This window comes from Salvelinus fontinalis, chromosome 26 (assembly GCF_029448725.1).
Source record: "Salvelinus fontinalis isolate EN_2023a chromosome 26, ASM2944872v1, whole genome shotgun sequence".
NCBI classification, from domain to species: Eukaryota; Metazoa; Chordata; class Actinopteri; order Salmoniformes; family Salmonidae; genus Salvelinus; species Salvelinus fontinalis.
In genome coordinates this window covers 3142097-3162023 of record NC_074690.1, presented here as the reverse complement: position 1 = coordinate 3162023, position 19927 = coordinate 3142097, and the positions used below count along the sequence as shown (strand labels likewise).

At 44.6% G+C, this 19927-nt stretch overlaps 1 protein-coding gene across 21 annotated transcripts in view; it reads right to left on the bottom strand.

Moving 5' to 3' along the window:
- Positions 1 to 19927, bottom strand: part of epb41l3b (erythrocyte membrane protein band 4.1-like 3b) — a 105975-nt gene that overhangs the window by 31857 nt on the left and 54191 nt on the right. For 16 of the 21 annotated variants that reach the window (XM_055882351.1, XM_055882359.1, XM_055882350.1 and 13 more), the window contains 9 exons: positions 17165 to 17240; positions 16224 to 16436; positions 15077 to 15164; positions 13061 to 13105; positions 11979 to 12131; positions 11123 to 11220; positions 8124 to 8299; positions 5730 to 5929; positions 1153 to 1767 (listed from right to left, as the gene is read on the bottom strand). In XM_055882351.1, the coding sequence (XP_055738326.1) occupies positions 1153 to 1767; positions 5730 to 5929; positions 8124 to 8299; positions 11123 to 11220; positions 11979 to 12131; positions 13061 to 13105; positions 15077 to 15164; positions 16224 to 16436; positions 17165 to 17240 (1664 nt within the window). The remainder of the gene's footprint in view (positions 1 to 1152; positions 1768 to 5729; positions 5930 to 8123; positions 8300 to 11122; positions 11221 to 11978; positions 12132 to 13060; positions 13106 to 15076; positions 15165 to 16223; positions 16437 to 17164; positions 17241 to 19927) is intronic. The other 5 variants (XM_055882361.1, XM_055882362.1, XM_055882364.1 and 2 more) reach the window with 3 other exon arrangements.

Genomic DNA, 19927 nt, shown 5'->3' with positions numbered 1-19927 from the left:
TACGGGACTCCAGTCCATTCTGTATAAACTAGATCTATACGGGACTCCAGTCCATTCTGTATAAACTAGATCTATACGGGACTCGAGTCCATTCTGTATAAACTAGATCTATACGGTACTCCAGTCCATTCTGTATAAACTAGATCTATACGGGACTCCAGTCCATTCTGTATAAACTAGATCTATACGGTACTCCAGTCCATTCTGTATAAACTAGATCTATACGGGACTCCAGTCCATTCTGTATAAACTAGATCTATACGGGACTCCAGTTCATTCTGTATAAACTGGATCTATACGGGACTCCAGTCCATTCTGTATAAACTAGATCTATACGGGACTCCAGTCCATTCTGTATAAACTAGATCTATACGGGACTCCAGTCCATTCTGTATAAACTAGAGTGGTAAGCATCAGAGGCTTGCATCATAGCAGCTCTGGTCTTGCTAAACGCTTCCTGTTTCACTGTGACGTGTGACGTGTGACGTGTGACGTGTGACGTGTGACGTGTGTGTGTCTCATCTAGCCAGAGGTAAATGCAGAGAGACTGACTGAGTGACTGAGTGGAACAATATGTCTGTATGCATCTTAGTCTAAAGCAGCCGCAGTCTCCGGCCGTGAACGATGATGACACGACCGAGATGAGAGGGGGGGGGGGGGGGGTAGCCATAAAGCAACATACTTTACCCGTTAAATCCACCCTCAAACGGACAAAGGTCCCTGCTGTGGTAAAGGAGCAATCATTTAACATTGGAGTTTACCTTTATATTAGAAGCTTATATTATTTATTTTTATTAAAAAGCCATCCAACAGGAAATGGTGCTATAGCAACTTGCATGAACATCTCTGTATGCATTAAGATAATAAATGTTGATCATGTGATGGTGATGTCAATGACGATGTTATCTAGTGACGAAGCAAAGAGACGAGGCTCTGAAAGTAGGAACACTGACAGACAAAAGGTCATTGATGGTGCATCGGGAAAATGGCACCCTATTCTCTATACGGTGACTTACTTTTAACCAGCGCCCGGGAATAGGGAATAGGGTGACATTTTTGGGATGTAGGCCATGTCTGGACAGGACACAATAAGACTATTCTGTGACCTTCCTGGAATAGTATAGTTTAAGGCCTACTGTAAGTAGGACACACCTCTTCGTCTTCCTCTTCCTCTTCCTCTGAACAACTGTCATGTTGATGCAGGCCCTGAGCGATGGATGCGGTGAGAGAAGCCGCCTTGGGCTCCAGGTAGCACAGACACAGCGCCAGCGGAAAGGACAGCGTGAGGGCGTAGGGTACCGAGAACGACGTGGACAAGAGGAAGAAGAAGATGAAGAGGAAGCAGGGGATGAGAGAGGGTGACCTGAACGGACGGAAGTGCTGCACGCTCTCAGGGAGGAAGGTGAGCTCCGTGATGTCGGGGAAGGAGAGGTAGCCATCCTCGTCTAGGTAAGAGGAGAGGTCGGGGAGGTGCAGGGAGAAGGAGAACAGAGTACCGCCCCGCCTCCCGTGGGCCTTCAGCTGTTCTAGACGCTGTTTCCGGGCCGACAGGAGTAACACCTGCTCCTCTAGGAGGGCGGCGGCGCGGTCCGCTTTGGCCTGGCGCCGGCGGCATCCCGCCGAGGATTTAGCCGGGCTGACGGACGCACAGCGTTTACGGGACGCGTTCTCCCTGCGCCGCCGACGGACCTTGGTGGAGGCCACGGGGGAGGAGGGGAGGGAGAGCTCAGAGCGGAGGGGGTCACAGGAGTACAGGCATGGGGAGCGCTGATGGAGGGAGCGGGGGGGGGGGGGTGGTATGGATGACGAGTCAAAACATATGAGCAGAATGGACGGGAGGAGAAAAGACAAGCTAATTAGACAAGAAGCAGTCAGTTATAGTATAGCAGCGGGTAGATAAGCTGGAAGCATTTGGGAAATCAATAATAAACAGCCAAGTCATACGCTGTAGGGAGGTCAGTCACTGCTGTACAATGTACAGGAACAACTGGACAATTCAAGAGGGTGCTATGAAATGAATATCAAAATGCTGTTTTATTTGCCCCATGTCATTATCAATTACATAGAACGAATCATTAGATTGTTCTATACGATATTATCACCTTAATAGACTTGACAGTGTAAATATTATTTTGTTAAAAAAAAAAAAAAAACTTTTTAAGCCCCTTTTTCTCCCCAATTTCGTGGTATCCAAATTGGTAGTTACAGTCTTGTCTCATCGCTGCAACTCCCGTACGGACTCAGGAGAGGGCGAAGGTCGAGAGCCGTGTGTCTTCCGAAACACGACCCGGCTGTGAGGGGTTTTCGCTAAGGAAACCACCTCCAAATCAAGATCAATAAGATACCTTCGTCATGTTCACCTTCAGATCCTTGGCTTTCACTGCCTATATTGGCGAGTCAATCTACGTTGAGAGGCCGTTTCTATGGCGATTTAAAGGGAAAGACTCAGAAATACACAATGAACACAGGAACAGACGGTCTTTCGATATTGAAATTTAGTCCGTTAGCTTTGTACGTAAATATATACAGAACAAAATAAATGCAACAGCTTCACTGATTTTACTGAGTTACAGTACATAGAAAGAAATCAATTGAAATGAATGAATTAGGCCCTAATCTATGGATTTCACATGACTGGGCAGGGGCACAGCCGTGGGTGGGCCTGGGAGGTTATAGGCCCACCCACTGGGGAACCAGGCCCAGCCAATCAGAATATGTTTTTTTTTTTTAAACCACAAAAGGGCTTTATTACAAACAAACATACTCCTAAGAGAAATAAACTTTTTGTACGTATGGAACATTTCTGTGATCTTTTACATTTCAGCTCATGAAACATGGGACCAACAGTCGACACGTTGCGTTTATATTTCTGTTCAGAATATATTTAGTCCTCATTTAGTTGTTGTATTCAGTGGATTTCATTTAGAAAAAGCACATCTTTTCACTCACAAACCTTATACAAGGCGCTAGTAAATTAGCTTGTCAAGTTGACGTTCGTAGTTAACGCCGTTCTGCCAAGGAGCGACGCCACAGTCCTTTCTTTCTGATCATGACCCTGATGACGTTTCATTCGCTCTAAACACGTTCCATTCGCTCTAAACACGTTCCCATTCGCTCCAAACACGTTCCCATTCGCTCCAAACACGTTCCCATTCGCTCCAAACACGTTCCCATTCGCTCCAAACACGTTCCCATTCGCTCCAAACACGTTCCCATTCGCTCCAAACACGTTCCCATTCGCTCCAAACACGTTCCCATTCGCTCCAAACACGTTCCCATTCGCTCCAAACACGTTCCCATTCGCTCCAAACACGTTCCCATTCGCTCCAAACACGTTCCCATTCGCTCCAAACACGTTCCCATTCGCTCCAAACACGTTCCCATTCGCTCCAAACACGTTCCCATTCGCTCCAAACACGTTCCCATTCGCTCCAAACACGTTCCCATTCGCTCCAAACACGTTCCCATTCGCTCCAAACACGTTCCCATTCGCTCCAAACACGTTCCCATTCGCTCCAAACACGTTCCCATTCGCTCCAAACACGTTCCCATTCGCTCCAAACACGTTCCCATTCGCTCCAAACACGTTCCCATTCGCTCCAAACACGTTCCCATTCGCTCCAAACACGTTCCCATTCGCTCCAAACACGTTCCCATTCGCTCCAAACACGTTCCCATTCGCTCCAAACACGTTCCCATTCGCTCCAAACACGTTCCCATTCGCTCCAAACACGTTCCCATTCGCTCCAAACACGTTCCCATTCGCTCCAAACACGTTCCCATTCGCTCCAAACACGTTCCCATTCGCTCCAAACACGTTCCCATTCGCTCCAAACACGTTCCCATTCGCTCCAAACACGTTCCCATTCGCTCCAAACACGTTCCCATTCGCTCCAAACACGTTCCCATTCGCTCCAAACACGTTCCCATTCGCTCCAAACACGTTCCCATTCGCTCCAAACACGTTCCCATTCGCTCCAAACACGTTCCCATTCGCTCCAAACACGTTCCCATTCGCTCCAAACACGTTCCCATTCGCTCCAAACACCGTCCCATTCGCTCCAAACACCGTCCCATTCGCTCCAAACACCGTCCCATTCGCTCCAAACACCGTCCCATTCGCTCCAAACACCGTCCCATTCGCTCCAAACACCGTCCCATTCGCTCCAAACACGTTCCCATTCGCTCCAAACACGCTCCCATTCGCTCCAAACACGCTCCCATTCGCTCCAAACACGCTCCCATTCGCTCCAAACACGCTCCCATTCGCTCCAAACACGCTCCCATTCGCTCCAAACACGCTCCCATTCGCTCCAAACACGCCCCCATTCGCTCCAAACACGCCCCCATTCGCTCCAAACACGCCCCCATTCGCTCCAAACACGCCCCCATTCGCTCCAAACACGTTCCCATTCGCTCCAAACACGTTCCCATTCGCTCCAAACACGCTCCCATTCACTCCAAACACGTTCCCATTCACTCCAAACACGTTCCCATTCACTCCAAACACGTTCCCATTCACTCCAAACACGTTCCCATTCACTCCAAACACGTTCCCATTCACTCCAAACACGTTCCCATTCACTCCAAACACGTTCCCATTCACTCCAAACACGTTCCCATTCGCTCCAAACACGTTCCCATTCGCTCCAAACACGTTCCCATTCGCTCCAAACACGTTCCCATTCGCTCCAAACACGTTCCCATTCGCTCCAAACACGTTCCCATTCGCTCCAAACACGTTCCCATTCGCTCCAAACACGTTCCCATTCACTCCAAACACGTTCCCATTCACTCCAAACACGTTCCCATTCACTCCAAACACGTTCCCATTCACTCTAAACATGCCACATTCTCAGAGTAAATCGGCTGCAACTTCTTAACCATATACGGTAGAGACATTGGGTTCGGACAATTGTTTTTCGGACGGAACGTTCTATTGAATGGACATATTTGCATAAACCTTGAAATAATTAATCCTTTTGTGGGGTGACACCCTATACTCTAAATAAAGAAATGACACTCCTTAACTGTTTAGGAGAAGACTTGAAAGAGGTTCATCTAGGCATGGGTTGTAAAGACTCTTATCGTACTTTCTACCTTTGTAACGTCCTTTGACAGTGATAAAGCGGTTGCAACGTCCTTTCACAGTGATAAACCTGTTGTAACGTCCTTTGACAGAACTGACAGTGATAAAGCAACATCAGGAAGTAATGTCCATGGATAGACGGCCGTCTAGGATTCCGTCAATCTACAGTTCTTTATATACAATAAATCAGGATCAAGGAACTAGCCGGCAATCTTTGATAAACAACCAGAGATAACTATTGACTTGATAACTATTGACTTGATAACTATTGACTAAAGCTAAACTTCCATGTGTTTTTGTGTCAATTCGACCATGACCATTTCAAGCTTACCTTGCTAAAAAAATATATATATACATATATATATACAATCTCAGAATATTTCCGAATATTTCTTCAAGTTAGCGGGCTAAGTGGTTGATATTGCTTCGTAGCACACCCCTGTGGTCCTCATACAGAACGGACTCAGAGCAAGGAGTCATTAACGTTTACAGGATGTGTTTTTTCAACTCAGAGTTGCTGCGTCACCCTGGATCAATCATATTGGTACTATGCTAATGGGACTCTTTAAAACAAACCAAACTTCTAAGACTAAACCCCATTGGCTAATATGAGGAAGAGGAGGAGGATGATGATGTTTACCTTGTTGTCTTGTCTGAGGGGGGTTGAGGGAACGTTAGGATCTGACGTCTCCGTAGCGTTGGTCTGTGCCTCCTCTTCCTCGGCCTTCTCCTCCTCCGCCTTCTTCTCCGGCGTTACCGTGGTGATCAGGTCTCCGGCGGCGACAGCTTTGGCGGGCGTGGCTTCCCTCATCAGGGTGTCGTGGTTCTCTGTTACGGGCGCTGGTAGGAGGCACGGTGATGGTTTATTGTTAGTCACCAGAGGCAACCAAACATTAGTTCTCTGTGTGGTACAGCCTCAGGTAAGTCATGACCTTAGGAACTGATCTAGGACCAAAATCCTAACCTTAACATAAGACATACCAAAGGGGCGGGGTGACTGCTTTGTTGTTGTTTGAGCTACACATTGTGCCTTTTACATTAGTGGGGGTAAAACTCTAACTTCCAACACACCGACAGCACCATGGTACATCATCTGTGCGCAACAAAAGTTCAACGTTCACCTTCTGCTACCATTTCTGTCAAACGGTCTACGCAGACAGTTTGATCGCATACGAACGATACATCCAACATTACGCACCACACAGAACGCACTGCAAGGCCAACGTTACGCACCTCACAGAACGCACTGCAAGGCAAACGCAGCGTTTTCATTGGAAATGAATGTAATTCTGGCCAAAATGCAACGACGACTGTCTAAAGCGTTAGTCTTACTGAAACACAGACTCCAAGACTAGACTGAGGTAGACTATGACTGGATTTAACAATCTCTGGATCTCCCCCCTTTGCCCTTTGATAGAATCATTAGATGTTAAAAAATGTCCACACTCCATTTCAATGTCCACACTAGCATACCAGTTAATATAAGAAACTCTATTTCAAGTATACAGCATACTACTTAGGAGGTAATGTATTGGGCATTGTGAACATTTGAACACTGTTAATGAATAAGTATATAGCCTCCACATTGACTCGGTACCGGTACCCCCTGTATATAGCCTCCACATTGACTCTGTACCGGTACCCCCTGTATATAGCCTCCACATTGACTCTGTACCGGTACCCCCTGTATATAGCCTCCACATTGACTCTTTACCGTAAAACCCTGTATATAGCCTCCACATTGACTCTGTACCAGTACCCCCTGTATATAGCCTCCACATTGACTCTGTACCAGTACCCCCTGTATATAGCCTCCACATTGACTCTGTACCGGTACCCCCTGTATATAGCCTCCACATTGACTCTTTACCGTAAAACCCTGTATATAGCCTCCACATTGACTCTGTACCGTAACACCCTGTATATAGCCTCCACATTGACTCTGTACCGTAACACCCTGTATATAGCCTCCACATTGACTCTGTACCGTAACACCCTGTATATAGCCTCCACATTGACTCTGTACCGTAACACCCTGTATATAGCCTCCACATTGACTATGTACCGGTACCCCCTGTATATAGCCTCCACACTGACTCTGTACCAGTACCCCCTGTATATAGCCTCCACATTGACTCTGTACCGTAACACCCTGTATATAGCCTCCACATTGACTCTGTACCGTAATACCCTGTATATAGCCTCCACATTGACTCTGTACCGTAACACCCTGTATATAGCCTCCACATTGACTCTGTACCGGTACCCCCTGTATATAGCCTCCACATTGACTCTGTACCAGTACCCCCTGTATATAGCCTCCACATTGACTCTGTACCAGTACCCCCTGTATATAGTCTCCACATTGACTCTGTACCGTAACACCCTGTATATAGCCTCCACATTGACTCTGTACCGTAACACCCTGTATATAGCCTCCACATTGACTCTGTACCGGTACCCCCTGTATATAGCCTCCACATTGACTCTGTACCGGTACACCCTGTATATAGCCTCCACATTGACTCTGTACCGATACACCCTGTATATAGCCTCCACATTGACTCTGTACCGATACACCCTGTATATAGCCTCCACATTGACTCTGTACCGGTACCCCCTGTATATAGCCTCCACATTGACTCTTTACCGTAACCCCCTGTATATAGCCTCCACATTGACTCTGTACAGTAACACCCTGTATATAGCCTCCACATTGACTCTGTACAGTAACACCCTGTATATAGCCTCCACATTGACTCTGTACCGGTACCCCCTGTATATAGCCTCCACATTCACTCTGTACAGTAACACCCTGTATATAGCCTCCACATTGACTCTGTACAGTAACACCCTGTATATAGCCTCCACATTGACTCTGTACCGTAACACCCTGTATATAGCCTCCACATTGACTCTGTACCGGTACCCCCTGTATATAGCCTCCACATTCACTCTGTACAGTAACACCCTGTATATAGCCTCCACATTGACTCTGTACCGTAACACCCTGTATATAGCCTCCACATTGTACCTCCGTCCAGGCTGCGTGACATGGTGTAGCGTTTGGAGGAGGAGCGTTCGAAGATGGGCGCGGCCCTGATGATCTGAGAGGAGACTCTCCGGGTCTGAGCCTGGGTTCTACCGCTGTAGCGGAACTTAGAACCGAGACCTAGGAACTTCTTAGGGGGGGCCTCTGGAGACACCAACCTGACAGAGGAGGAAAAAAAAGTTAGGATAAATTAAACCATTATGTGATAAAAACCAATCTGTATATACAATAATAATAATAATTACAAGGCAAATGCAGCGTTTTCATTGGAAATTAATGTAATAATTAATAATAAATAATAAATTAATAATTTACAATAATAATAATAAATGTAATTTACAGTACATCATACAGATAATCTCAGACACGTAACCTGATTTGATTTAAAATACTTTTGGCTGTTCTTAGAGGATAAATTAACCCAATATCTGGAGATAAAATCACTACACTTGTTACATTTTACAGTAAAGATCTTATGATAGGTTTTAATTTTTTATAATGTTCTGCTGTGTTAAAGTGCCTTCAGAAAGTATTCACACCCCTTGACCTTATGTTGCGTTACAGCCTGAATTTAAAATGGATTCAATTGAGATTTTGTGTCACTGGCCTAAACACTGTTGGATTCGACATGTTGAACATTGAGATATTAAAGACATGATAGATCAGACGCAGAGTATATTAAGGAGTGAAAAGAGACTGGGTCTCTGTAGAAAGACAGATATAGCTGTGGAATGTGTTGGGTGGACAAGAGGAGAGCAACGTGTTGATACAGGGGAGACAGATGGACCTCTGTGGATTAGGTGAAGGAGGGGTTGATGTCAGGAGGTGAGGACAGATTCTCTTAACCTGTTAAGGCTAGGGGGTGCTGTTGTCACTATTTATGGAAATCGTGTAATTTTTGAAACGGCTTCCTACAAAATTCTTGATCGTACAATATGCATATTATTATTATTATTGGATAGAAAACAGTCTATAGTTTCTATAGCCGTTGAAATTTTGTCTCTGAGTGGAACAGAACTCATTCTACAGCAATTTCCCTGACATGGAGTCAGATTTCACACATTTTGGCCCCTGTTCTGGAGTCAGTTTTAAGGCCATTGTTATTGCTATGAGTATACGGACACTGCTTACGTCTTCCCCTGGATGCCTTTACGTGATGACGATTTGAATGGTGTGGATTGCGCAATCACAGCCACTATAAATGAAAAACACGTGTAGGTAGGCACTCCTTTCCTGCTGCGTCGGACGCACGGTTGGCACCGACCCGTTCTTTTTCCAAGCATTAGTGGAGCCAGTAATATTTCTCAGGTCATGTTTCTACTCGTTATAGGAGTTAAAAACATCATAAGGTAGTTAATTTAAACCGTTTTATAGCAATTTATACCCGTTTAGTGCGATTTTGGGACATTTATTTCTGAGCCACTGTGAATCTCTGGGCACGCTTCCAGTTCATGCCGAACGCAATGGACATTTCTACATGGCAAGAGGACAGCTTTCGACCAAAAGACGATTAGACCCAAGAAAGGATTCTTTGCCCAAGATACTGATGGAAGAACAGCTCAAAGTAGGAACAATTTATTATGATAAATAGTGTTTCTGTCGAAAATTGTTAATCGCTTATGACGCCATCTTGCTAGACGTAGCTCGATTGGCGCAAACTGTATTGAAAAGTAAGGATAATTTAAAAAATGTAAATCAGCGATTGTATTAAGAATTAAATTGTCTATCAATCGCTGTCCACCCTATATTTTTTTGTCACGTTTATGAGTATTTATGTATACGACTAGATCACTGTCTAATGTGGCGCAGGACATTTTCTGACCAGCTGGGCTACTTTTCTCATTGTCTAACCATGATTTTGGTGGCTAAATATGCACATTTTCGAACAAACTGTATATGTATGTTGTAATGTGATGTTACAGGGGTGTCATCTGAAGAATTCTGAGAAGGTTAGTGAAAAAATTAATATATTTTGGCGATGTTTACGTTATCGCTCTCTTTGGCTAGAATCAATGCTGGGGTAATGTTTGCACATGTGCTATGCTAATATAACGATTTATTGCGTTTTCGCTGTAAGACACTTAGAAAATCTGAAATATTGTCTATATTCACAGGATCTGTGTCTTTCGATTAGTGTATGCTGTGTATTTTTACGAAATGTTTGATGATTAGTAGTTAGGTAAACACGTTGCTCATTGTAATTATTCTAGTCCATTTGTGACGGTGGGTGCAATTGTAAACTATGACATCTACCTGAAATATGCACATTTTTCTAACAAAACCTATCCTATACCATAAATATGTTATCAGACTGTCATCTGAGGAGGTTTTTTCTTGGTTAGTGGCTATCAATATCTTAGTTTAGCCAAATTGGTGATAGCTACTGGTGTTGGTGGACAAAGAAAAGATGGTGGATTATGCTAATGTGTTTAGCTAAGAGAACTTACCCAGAAAGACTCACAGCTGTAATCACTCTTAGAGACTTACCCAGAAAGACTCACAGCTGTAATCACTCTTAGAGACTTACCCAGAAAGACTCACAGCTGTAATCACTCTTAGAGACTTACCCAGAAAGACTCACAGCTGTAATCACTCTTAGAGACTTACCCAGAAAGACTCACAGCTGTAATCACTCTTAGAGACTTACCCAGAAAGACTCACAGCTGTAATCACTCTTAGAGACTTACCCAGAAAGACTCACAGCTGTAATCGCTGCCAAAGGAGATTCTTACATGTATTGACTCAGGTGTGAATACTTACGGAAATTTGATATTTATGTATTTCATTTTCAAAGAATTTGCTAAATTTTCTCCAAACATCTTTTCACTTTGTCATTATGAGGTATTGTGCATTAATGGGTGAGGGAAAAAGTCATTTTAAATTTAGGCAGTAACAACAACATGTGGAATAAGTCGAGGTGTATGAATACTTTCTGAAGGCGCCGTATCAAATCGTAAGGACAGGCTACAAACATCTCTCACCTGAAGAACGTGTGGTGCTCAACACAGGTCTTCCACAGCCTCTTGGATGCACGGTGGTTAGGGAGCTTGAAGCCAATCGTGCTCTCAAACTGCTCAAACTGCAAGAGATGGTGATGTTACAAGTGTCTCAAAAGGGAGAGAGGAGAGAGGGAGGAGAGAGAGAGAGAGGAGAGAGAGAGAGAGAGAGAGAGAGGAGAGATGAGAGAGGAGAGAGAGAGAGGGAGGAGAGAGAGGGAGGGAGGAGAGAGAGGGAGAGAGAGGGAGGAGAGAGAGAGAGACAGAGAGACACAGACAGAAACAGACAGAGACAGAGACAGAGACAGAGAGAGAGAGAGGCGGTGGTCATGTCAGAACAGAAGCAATTAATGTCCTTAAATATAGTCGTCTGCAACTTTTAATTCATTCCCCAAACAAAAACTAATGTTATGACTAGGGACAAGAGGTTTTCACTGACCACATAACGTAACCAGGAAAAACCCTGGGTAACAGAGTAGTCGTCTGACTAGGCCCCGGGCCACAGAGTAGTCGTCTGACTAGGCCCCGGGCCATACAGTAGTCGTCTGACTAGGCCCCGGGCCACAGAGTAGTAGTCTGACTAGGCCCCGGGCCACAGAGTAGTCGTCTGACTAGGCCCCGGGCCACAGAGTAGTCGTCTGACTAGGCCCCGGGCCACAGAGTAGTCGTCTGACTAGGCCCCGGGCCATACAGTAGTCGTCTGACTAGGCCCCGGTCCACAGAGTAGTCGTCTGACTAGGCCCCGGGCCACAGAGTAGTCGTCACATGGTAAAACACCTGACCCGGTTTGTAACAGATCTACAATTGTTGTTGTTGTTGATGTTGTTGTTGGTGTGTTTACCTCTCCGGGGCGTATCTTGATGTAGAAGTTGTTTCTCTTGTAGGAGATCTTGAGGACCTTGGGCCAGGCGAAGCGGTTGATTCTCAGTCTGTCTCTGTAGATGAGCAGCCCGCTGGAGCACACTCCAAGCATGATCTCTACGCCTTCAGAGTCCTGGAACACACCCGTATAGAATACACTACTACTGATGTACACAGTCTGTCTCTATAGATGAGGAGACCACTCCTAGCAGTATGTCCTGGAACACACCCAGTATAGAATACACTACTACTGATGTACACAGTCTGTCTCTATAGATGAGGAGACCACTCCTAGCAGTATGTCCTGGAACACACCCAGTATAGAATACACTACTACTGATGTACACAGTCTGTCTCTATAGATGAGGAGACCACTCCTAGCAGTATGTCCTGGAACACACCCAGTATAGAATACACTACTACTGATGTACACAGTCTGTCTCTATAGATGAGGAGACCACTCCTAGCAGTATGTCCTGGAACACACCCAGTATAGAATACACTACTACTGATGTACACAGTCTGTCTCTATAGATGAGGAGACCACTCCTAGCAGTATGTCCTGGAACACACCCAGTATAGAATACACTACTACTGATGTACACAGTCTGTCTCTATAGATGAGGAGACCACTCCTAGCAGGATCTCCTGGAACACACCCGTATAGAAAACAAAGAATGAGTTTCAGTACGACCCAATACCCCGTAGGAGTCGTAGAAATGATTAAATAGGAATCACAATGTTAGGAAGGATTCTTCTCCAGACACTAACAGTTGTGGAGGGAGTAACGGTAGAGGGCAAGCGTTGGGCAGGGTTCTGATGGTAAACGGCTACGGACAGACAGGCGGATAAACGGGGCAGTGCTTTCGTGTCTCACCTCTTACTCTACATGTACATGACGTGAGGGACGGGTGTATCTAGGGTCCGATGAGACAAGCAGCGCGCAGCACAGCAATGGGGAGAGAGGGATGATGGGTAAAAACAAGCCACAGCGTGATGACTGCTAAGCTAAAGCCATGCGTCAATTTAAAAAAACACAAACACGATGCAGCAGCCTCTTACCTCCCCTTTAGCTGGAGCCAAACACTCAAACAGGTTTCCTACCAACTAGCCCGGTGGTTTCATGAGAGGAGAGAGAGAAAAACGATGCTGATCCCATTCAACTTGTCAAATGGTTTATTAAATGACAAAAACAAATCTGTATTCATAGTGTATTAGTGGATATAAACTACTTCCTCTTCGTTCCTCACTACTAATCTGTATTCATGGTGTATTAGTGGATATAAACTACTTCCTCTTCGTTCCTCACTACTAATCTGTATTCATGGTGTATTAGTGGATATAAACTACTTCCTCTTCGTTCCTCACTACTAATCTGTATTCATAGTGTATTAGTGGATATAAACTACTTCCTCTTCGTTCCTCACTACTAATCTGTATTCATGGTGTATTAGTGGATATAAACTACTTCCTCTTCGTTCCTCACTACTAATCTGTATTCATAGTGTATTAGTGGATATAAACTACTTCCTCACTACTAATCTGTATTCATAGTGTATTAGTGGATAGAAACTACTTCCTCACTACTAATCTGTATTCATGGTGTATTAGTGGATATAAACTACTTCCTCACTACTAATCTGTATTCATAGTGTATTAGTGGATATAATCTACTTCCTCACTACTAATCTGTATTCATAGTGTATTAGTGCATATAAACTACTTCCTCACTACTAATCTGTATTTATAGTGTATTAGTGGATATAAACTACTTCCTCTACTTCCTCACTACTAATCTGTATTCATGGTGTATTAGTGGATATAAACTACTTCCTCTACTTCCTCACTACTAATCTGTATTCATAGTGTATTAGTGGATATAAACTACTTCCTCACTACTAATCTGTATTCATAGTGTATTAGTGCATATAAACTACTTCCTCACTACTAATCTGTATTCATAGTGTATTAGTGGATATAAACTACTTCCTCACTACTAATCTGTATTCATAGTGTATTAGTGGATAGAAACTACTTCCTCTTCGTTCCTCACTACTAATCTGTACATGGTCTGTAGATGGTAACAGTCAGTCGGCAGTCCTGCTAGAGCAGAGGCAGTTGGCCCCGGGCAGTTGGCCCCGGGCAGTTGGCCCCGGGCAGTTGGCCCCGGGCAGTTGGCTCACAGCACATACAGACATAGCAGCCCAGTGTTGGTGTTAAGCATGGCATTGACATCACTGATGAAGTCACTGAAACAGCAGCGGTGCATTGGAAGGATTAGCAGAGTGCCTCTGACAAGCAGTGACATGAGAGAGAGAGTTTGGTAGGTGGTGTGTGGAGGTGTGTGTGTGGTGTGTGTAGGTGTGTGTAGGTGTGTGGTGTGTGTGTGTAGTGTACGTTGGTGTGTGTGTGTGGTGTGTGTGTGTGTGTGTAGTGTACGTAGGTGTGTGTGTGTGTGTGTTGTATGTAGGTGTGTGTGTAGTGTACGTAGGTGTGTGTGTGTGTGGTGTACGTAGGTGTGTGTGTGTGTGTGTGTGTGTGTGTGTGTGTGTGTGTGTGGTGTACGTAGGTGTGTGTGTGTGTGTGTGTGTGTGTGGTGTACGTAGGTGTGTGTGTGTGTGTATGTGTAGTGTACGTAGGTGTGTGTATGTGTGGTGTATGTAGGTGTGTGGTGTGTGTAGGTGTGTGTGTGTAGTGTATGTAGGTGTGTGTGTGTGTGTGTGTGTGTGTGTAGGTGTGTGTGTGTGTGTAGTGTATGTAGGTGTGTGGTGTGTGTGTGTAGTGTACGTTGGTGTGTGTGTGTGGTGTGTGTGTGTGTGTGTAGTGTACGTAGGTGTGTGTGTGTGGTGTATGTAGGTGTGTGGTGTATGTAGGTGTGTGGTGTGTGTAGGTGTGTGTGTGTAGTGTGTGTGTGTGTGTGTGTGTAGGTGTGTGTAGGTGTGTGTAGTTTATGTAGGTGTGTGTGTGTGTGTGTGTGTGTGTGTGTGTGTGTGTGTGTGTGTGTGTGTGTGTGTGTGTGTGTGTGTGTGTGTGTGTGTGTGTGTGTGTGTGTGTGTGTGTGTGTGTGTGTGTGTGTACCTTAGCGTGATGGAGGTCTACCCCATACATGGACAGTTTCTTGGCATTCTCCAGGAAGTGTAACTCTGCTTCAGCCGGCGTCATCCCTCTGAAAACAGACATCAGGCATCAACTACATGTCCTGTAACTACGGGGTTCATGTCCTGTAACTACGGGGTTCATGTCCTGTAACTACGGGGTTCATGTCCTGTAACTACGGGGTTCATGTCCTGTAACTACGGGGTTCATGTCCTGTAACTACGGGGTTCATGTCCTGTAACTACGGGGTTCATGTCCTGTAACTACGGGGTTCATGTCCTGTAACTACGGGGTATATGTCCTGTAACTACGGGGTTCATGTCCTGTAACTACGGGGTTCATGTCCTGTAACTACGGGGTTCATGTCCTGTAACTACGGGGTTCATGTCCTGTAACTACGGGGTTCATGTCCTGTAACTACGGGGTTCATGTCCTGTAACTACGGGGTTCAGAGACGTCCTTTATTAAACTACATGTCCTGTAACTACGGGGTTCATGTCCTGTAACTACGGGGTTCATGTCCTGTAACTACGGGGTTCATGTCCTGTAACTACGGGGTTTATGTCCTGTAACTACGGGGTTCATGTCCTGTAACTACGGGGTTCATGTCCTGTAACTACGGGGTTCATGTCCTGTAACTACGGGGTTCAGAGACGTCCTTTATTAAACGACATGTCCTGTAACTACGGGGTTCATGTCCTGTAACTACGGGGTTCATGTCCTGTAACTATGGGGTTCATGTCCTGTAACTACGGGGTTTATGTCCTGTAACTACGGGGTTCATGTCCTGTAACTACGGGGTTCATGTCCTGTAACTACGGGGTTCATGTCCTGTAACTACGGGGTACATGTCCTGTAACTACGGGGCTCAGAGACGTCCATAATTAAACTACATGTCCTGTAACTACGGGGCTCATGTCCTGTAACTACGGGGCTCAGACATGCTCCGTATCAGAGAATGAGCTAAAATGGGTACAGACACAGGCAGACAGATAGACGTATGGATCTATAATGTATAGCCGGACAGACTTGTAGTTCCTGTGTAGGTCCATGACCTTGTCCTCCAGACAGACTGACAGACATACTTATAGATAGCTAGATTGTATAGATAATCTATCGCCGGACATACTTGTAGTTTTTGTGTAGGTCCATGACCTTGTCCTCAAGTTCCTTGGTGTGGTTTGGAGCGAAGCGGAGCTCACTGTTGTACTCTGTCTCCTCGGGGTCGTAGTCCCCCAGTTCTGACTGGACCGTGTAGGAGCCCAATATGGTGTGGGTGGCGAAGGAACAGGGGAGACGACCAGACACCATGTCATCACGCAGCTGGAGACACAGGTAGTACCTAGAGAGAGAGAGAGGAGGGGGGAGAGAGAGGAGGGGGGAGAGAGAGGGCAGAGAGAGAGAGAGGAGGGGGGAGAGAGAGGGCAGAGAGAGAGAGAGGAGGGCGGAGAGAGAGAGAGGAGGGAGAGAGGGGGGGAGAGAGAGGGGGGGAGAGAGAGGGGGAGAGAGAGAGGAGGGGGGGGGAGGGGGAGAGAGAGAGGAGGGGAGAGAGAGAGGAGGGGAGAGAGAGAGGAGGGGGGAGAGAGAGGAGGGGAGAGAGAGAGGAGGGGAGAGAGAGAGGAGGGGAGAGAGAGGAGGGGAGAGAGAGAGGAGGGGGGGAGAGAGAGGAGGGGGGAGAGAGAGGAGGGGGGAGAGAGAGGAGGGGGGAGAGAGAGGAGGGGGGAGAGAGAGGAGGGGGGAGAGAGAGGAGGGGGGAGAGAGGGGGCAGAAAGAGAGGGAGAGCGGGAGGAGAGAGAGGGAGAGCGGGAGGAGAGAGAGGGAGGGGAGAGAGGGAGAGGGAGGGGCGAGAGGGGGAGGCAGAGGGAGGGGAGAGAGGGGGAGGCAGAGGGAGGGGAGAGAGGGGGAGGCAGAGGGAGGGGAGAGAGAGAGAGGGAAGGTAGGTAGAGATAGAGCGACAGTAAGAGAGAGAAGAGGAGAGTGGGAGATGCAAGTAAGATAGTATTATACCATAAATAGCAACACCACTGTATTTCAGAGGCTTTGACAAAGCAGTCGATCCACCCAGCTTACCTGGTAATGTCTTCAGACAGCTGGGCAGGGTCTGGGGGGTAGAACTTGACGTTGAAGCCAAAGTTCCAGGGGCCACCTGCAAAACAAGAAAGCATAATATAGACTACAGTATAGCACAGGATAGTGTAGTATAGACTATAGTATACTGTAGTATAATGCTGTATAGACTATGGCATAGTGTAGTATATAGTATAGTGTAGCATTGTGTTGCACAGACTATAGTATAGTGCAGTATAGTGTTGTATAGACTATAGTATAGTGTAGTATAGTGTAGTATAGACAACAGTATAGTGTAGTATAGTCCATAGTATAGTGCTGTATAGACTATAGTATAGTGTTGTATAGACTATAGTATAGTGTAGTATAGTGCAGTATGGACTATAGTATAGTGTGGTATAGTGCTGTATAGACTACAGAACAGTGTAGTATAGTGTAGTATAGACAACAGTATAGTGTAGTATAGACTATAGTATAGTGCTGTATAGACTATAGTATAGTGTAGTATAGTGTAGTATAGACTATAGTATAGTGTGGTATAGTGCTGTATAGACTATAGTATAGTGCAGTATAGACTATAGTATAGTGTAGTATAGTGCTGTATAGACTATAGTATAGTGTAGTATAGTACTGTATAGACTATAGTATAGAGTAGTATAGACTATAGTATAGTGTAGTATCGTGTTGTATAGACTATAGTATAGTGTAGTATCGTGTTGTATAGACCATAGTATAGTGTAGTATAGACTATAGTATAGTGTAGTATCGTGTTGTATAGACTATAGTATAGTGTAGTATCGTGTTGTATAGACCATAGTATAGTGTTGTATAGACTATAGTATAGTGTAGTATAGTGCAGTATGGACTATAGTATAGTGTAGTATAGTACTGTATAGACTATAGTATAGTGTTGTATGGGCTATGGTATAGTGTAGTATAGTACTGTATAGACTATAGTATAGTGTTGTATGGGCTATGGTATAGTGTGGTATAGTGCTGTATAGCCTATAGTATAGTGCTGTATAGGCTATAGTAGAGTGCTGTATAGACTATAGCATAGTGTAGTACAGTGTAGTATAGACTATAGTAGGGTTGTATAGTATAGTGTTGTATAGTGTAGCACAGTGCAGTATAGTGTGTAGTATAGTGTTGTATAGTGTAGCACAGTGCAGTATAGTGTAGTACAGAATAGACCATAGTGTCGTGTTGTATAGTGTAGTATAGACCATAGTATAGTGTCGTTTGGTGTTGTGTAGTATAGTATGGTGCAGAATAGGCTATAGTGTAGTGTAGTTTGGTATTGTATAGTATAGTACAGAATAGCCCATAGTGTAGTGTTGTATAGTGTAGTATAGACCATAGTATAGTGTCGTTTGGTGTTGTGTAGTATAGTATGGTGCAGAATAGGCTATAGTATACAGAAAAGTGTAGTACAGTAGAGTGTAGCGCAGTAGAACGTAGACGTGGTGTAGTGTTTTGCCGTATAAGGTAGTACAGTAGAGTGTAGTGGCACGCAGTATATTGTAGTATAGTGCAGTACAGTGCAACATAATGTAGTATACTGTAGTATAATGCAGTATATTGTAGTATAGTGCAGTATAGTGCGGTATATTGTAGTATAGCACAGTATAGTGCAGTATAGCGCAGTATAGTGTAGCATAGTGTAGTGTTGTATAGTGCAGTATAGTGTAGTATAGTTATAGATGTGGTATAGTGTTTTGCAGTATAGTATAGTGCAGTGTAGTGTGGTATAGCGCAGTATAGTGTAGTATATTACAGTGCAGTATATTGCTGTATAGTGCAGTACCATGTAGTGTAGTATAGTGTAGTGTCATGCAGTACAGTGTGGTATAGTGTAATATAGTGTGGTGTAGTGTAGTATAGTGTAGTGTAGTATAGTGTAGTGTTTTGCAGTATAGTGTAGTGTAGTATAGTGTAGTGTTTTGCAGTATAGTGTAGTATAGTGTTTTGCAGTATAATGTAGTGTGGTGTAGTGCAGTATAGTGTAGTATAGTGTCATGCAGTATAGTGTAGTGTTTTGCAGTATAGTGCAGTGTCATGCAGTATAGTGTAGTGTAGTATAGTGTAGTGTTTTGCAGTATAGTGTAGTATAGTGTAGTACAGTGTAGTGTTTTGCAGTATAGTGTAGTGTTTTGCAGTATAGTGTAGTATAGTGTAGTGTTTTGCAGTATAGTGTAGTGTTTTGCAGTATAGTGTAGTATAGTGTAGTGTTTTGCAGTATGGTGTAGTATAGTGTAGTGTTTTGCAGTATGGTGTAGTATAGTGTAGTGTTTTGCAGTATAGTGTAGTATAGTGTAGTGTCATGCAGTATAGTGTAGTATAGTGTGGTGTAGTAGAGAGTAGTGTAGTATAGTGTTGTGTCATGCAGTATAGTGTAGCATAGTGTGGTATAGTGTCATATAGTGTAGTGCCCTATAAACACACTGCAACTCACTCCTTATCTGCTGTGGTGTAGTGTAGTGTAGTATAGTGTAGTGTCATATAGTGTAGTGTAGTGTTTTGCAGTACAGTGTAGCATAGTGTAGTGTAGTATAGTGTAATATAGTGTGGTGTAGCATAGTGTCATATAGTGTAGTGTAGTATAGTGTCATATAGTGTAGTGTAGTATAGTGTAATATAGTGTGGTGTAGCATAGTGTCATATAGTGTAGTGTAGTATAGTGTCATATAGTGTAGTGTAGTATAGTGTAATATAGTATAGTGTCATATAGTGTAGTGTAGTATAGTGTCATATAGTGTAGTGTAG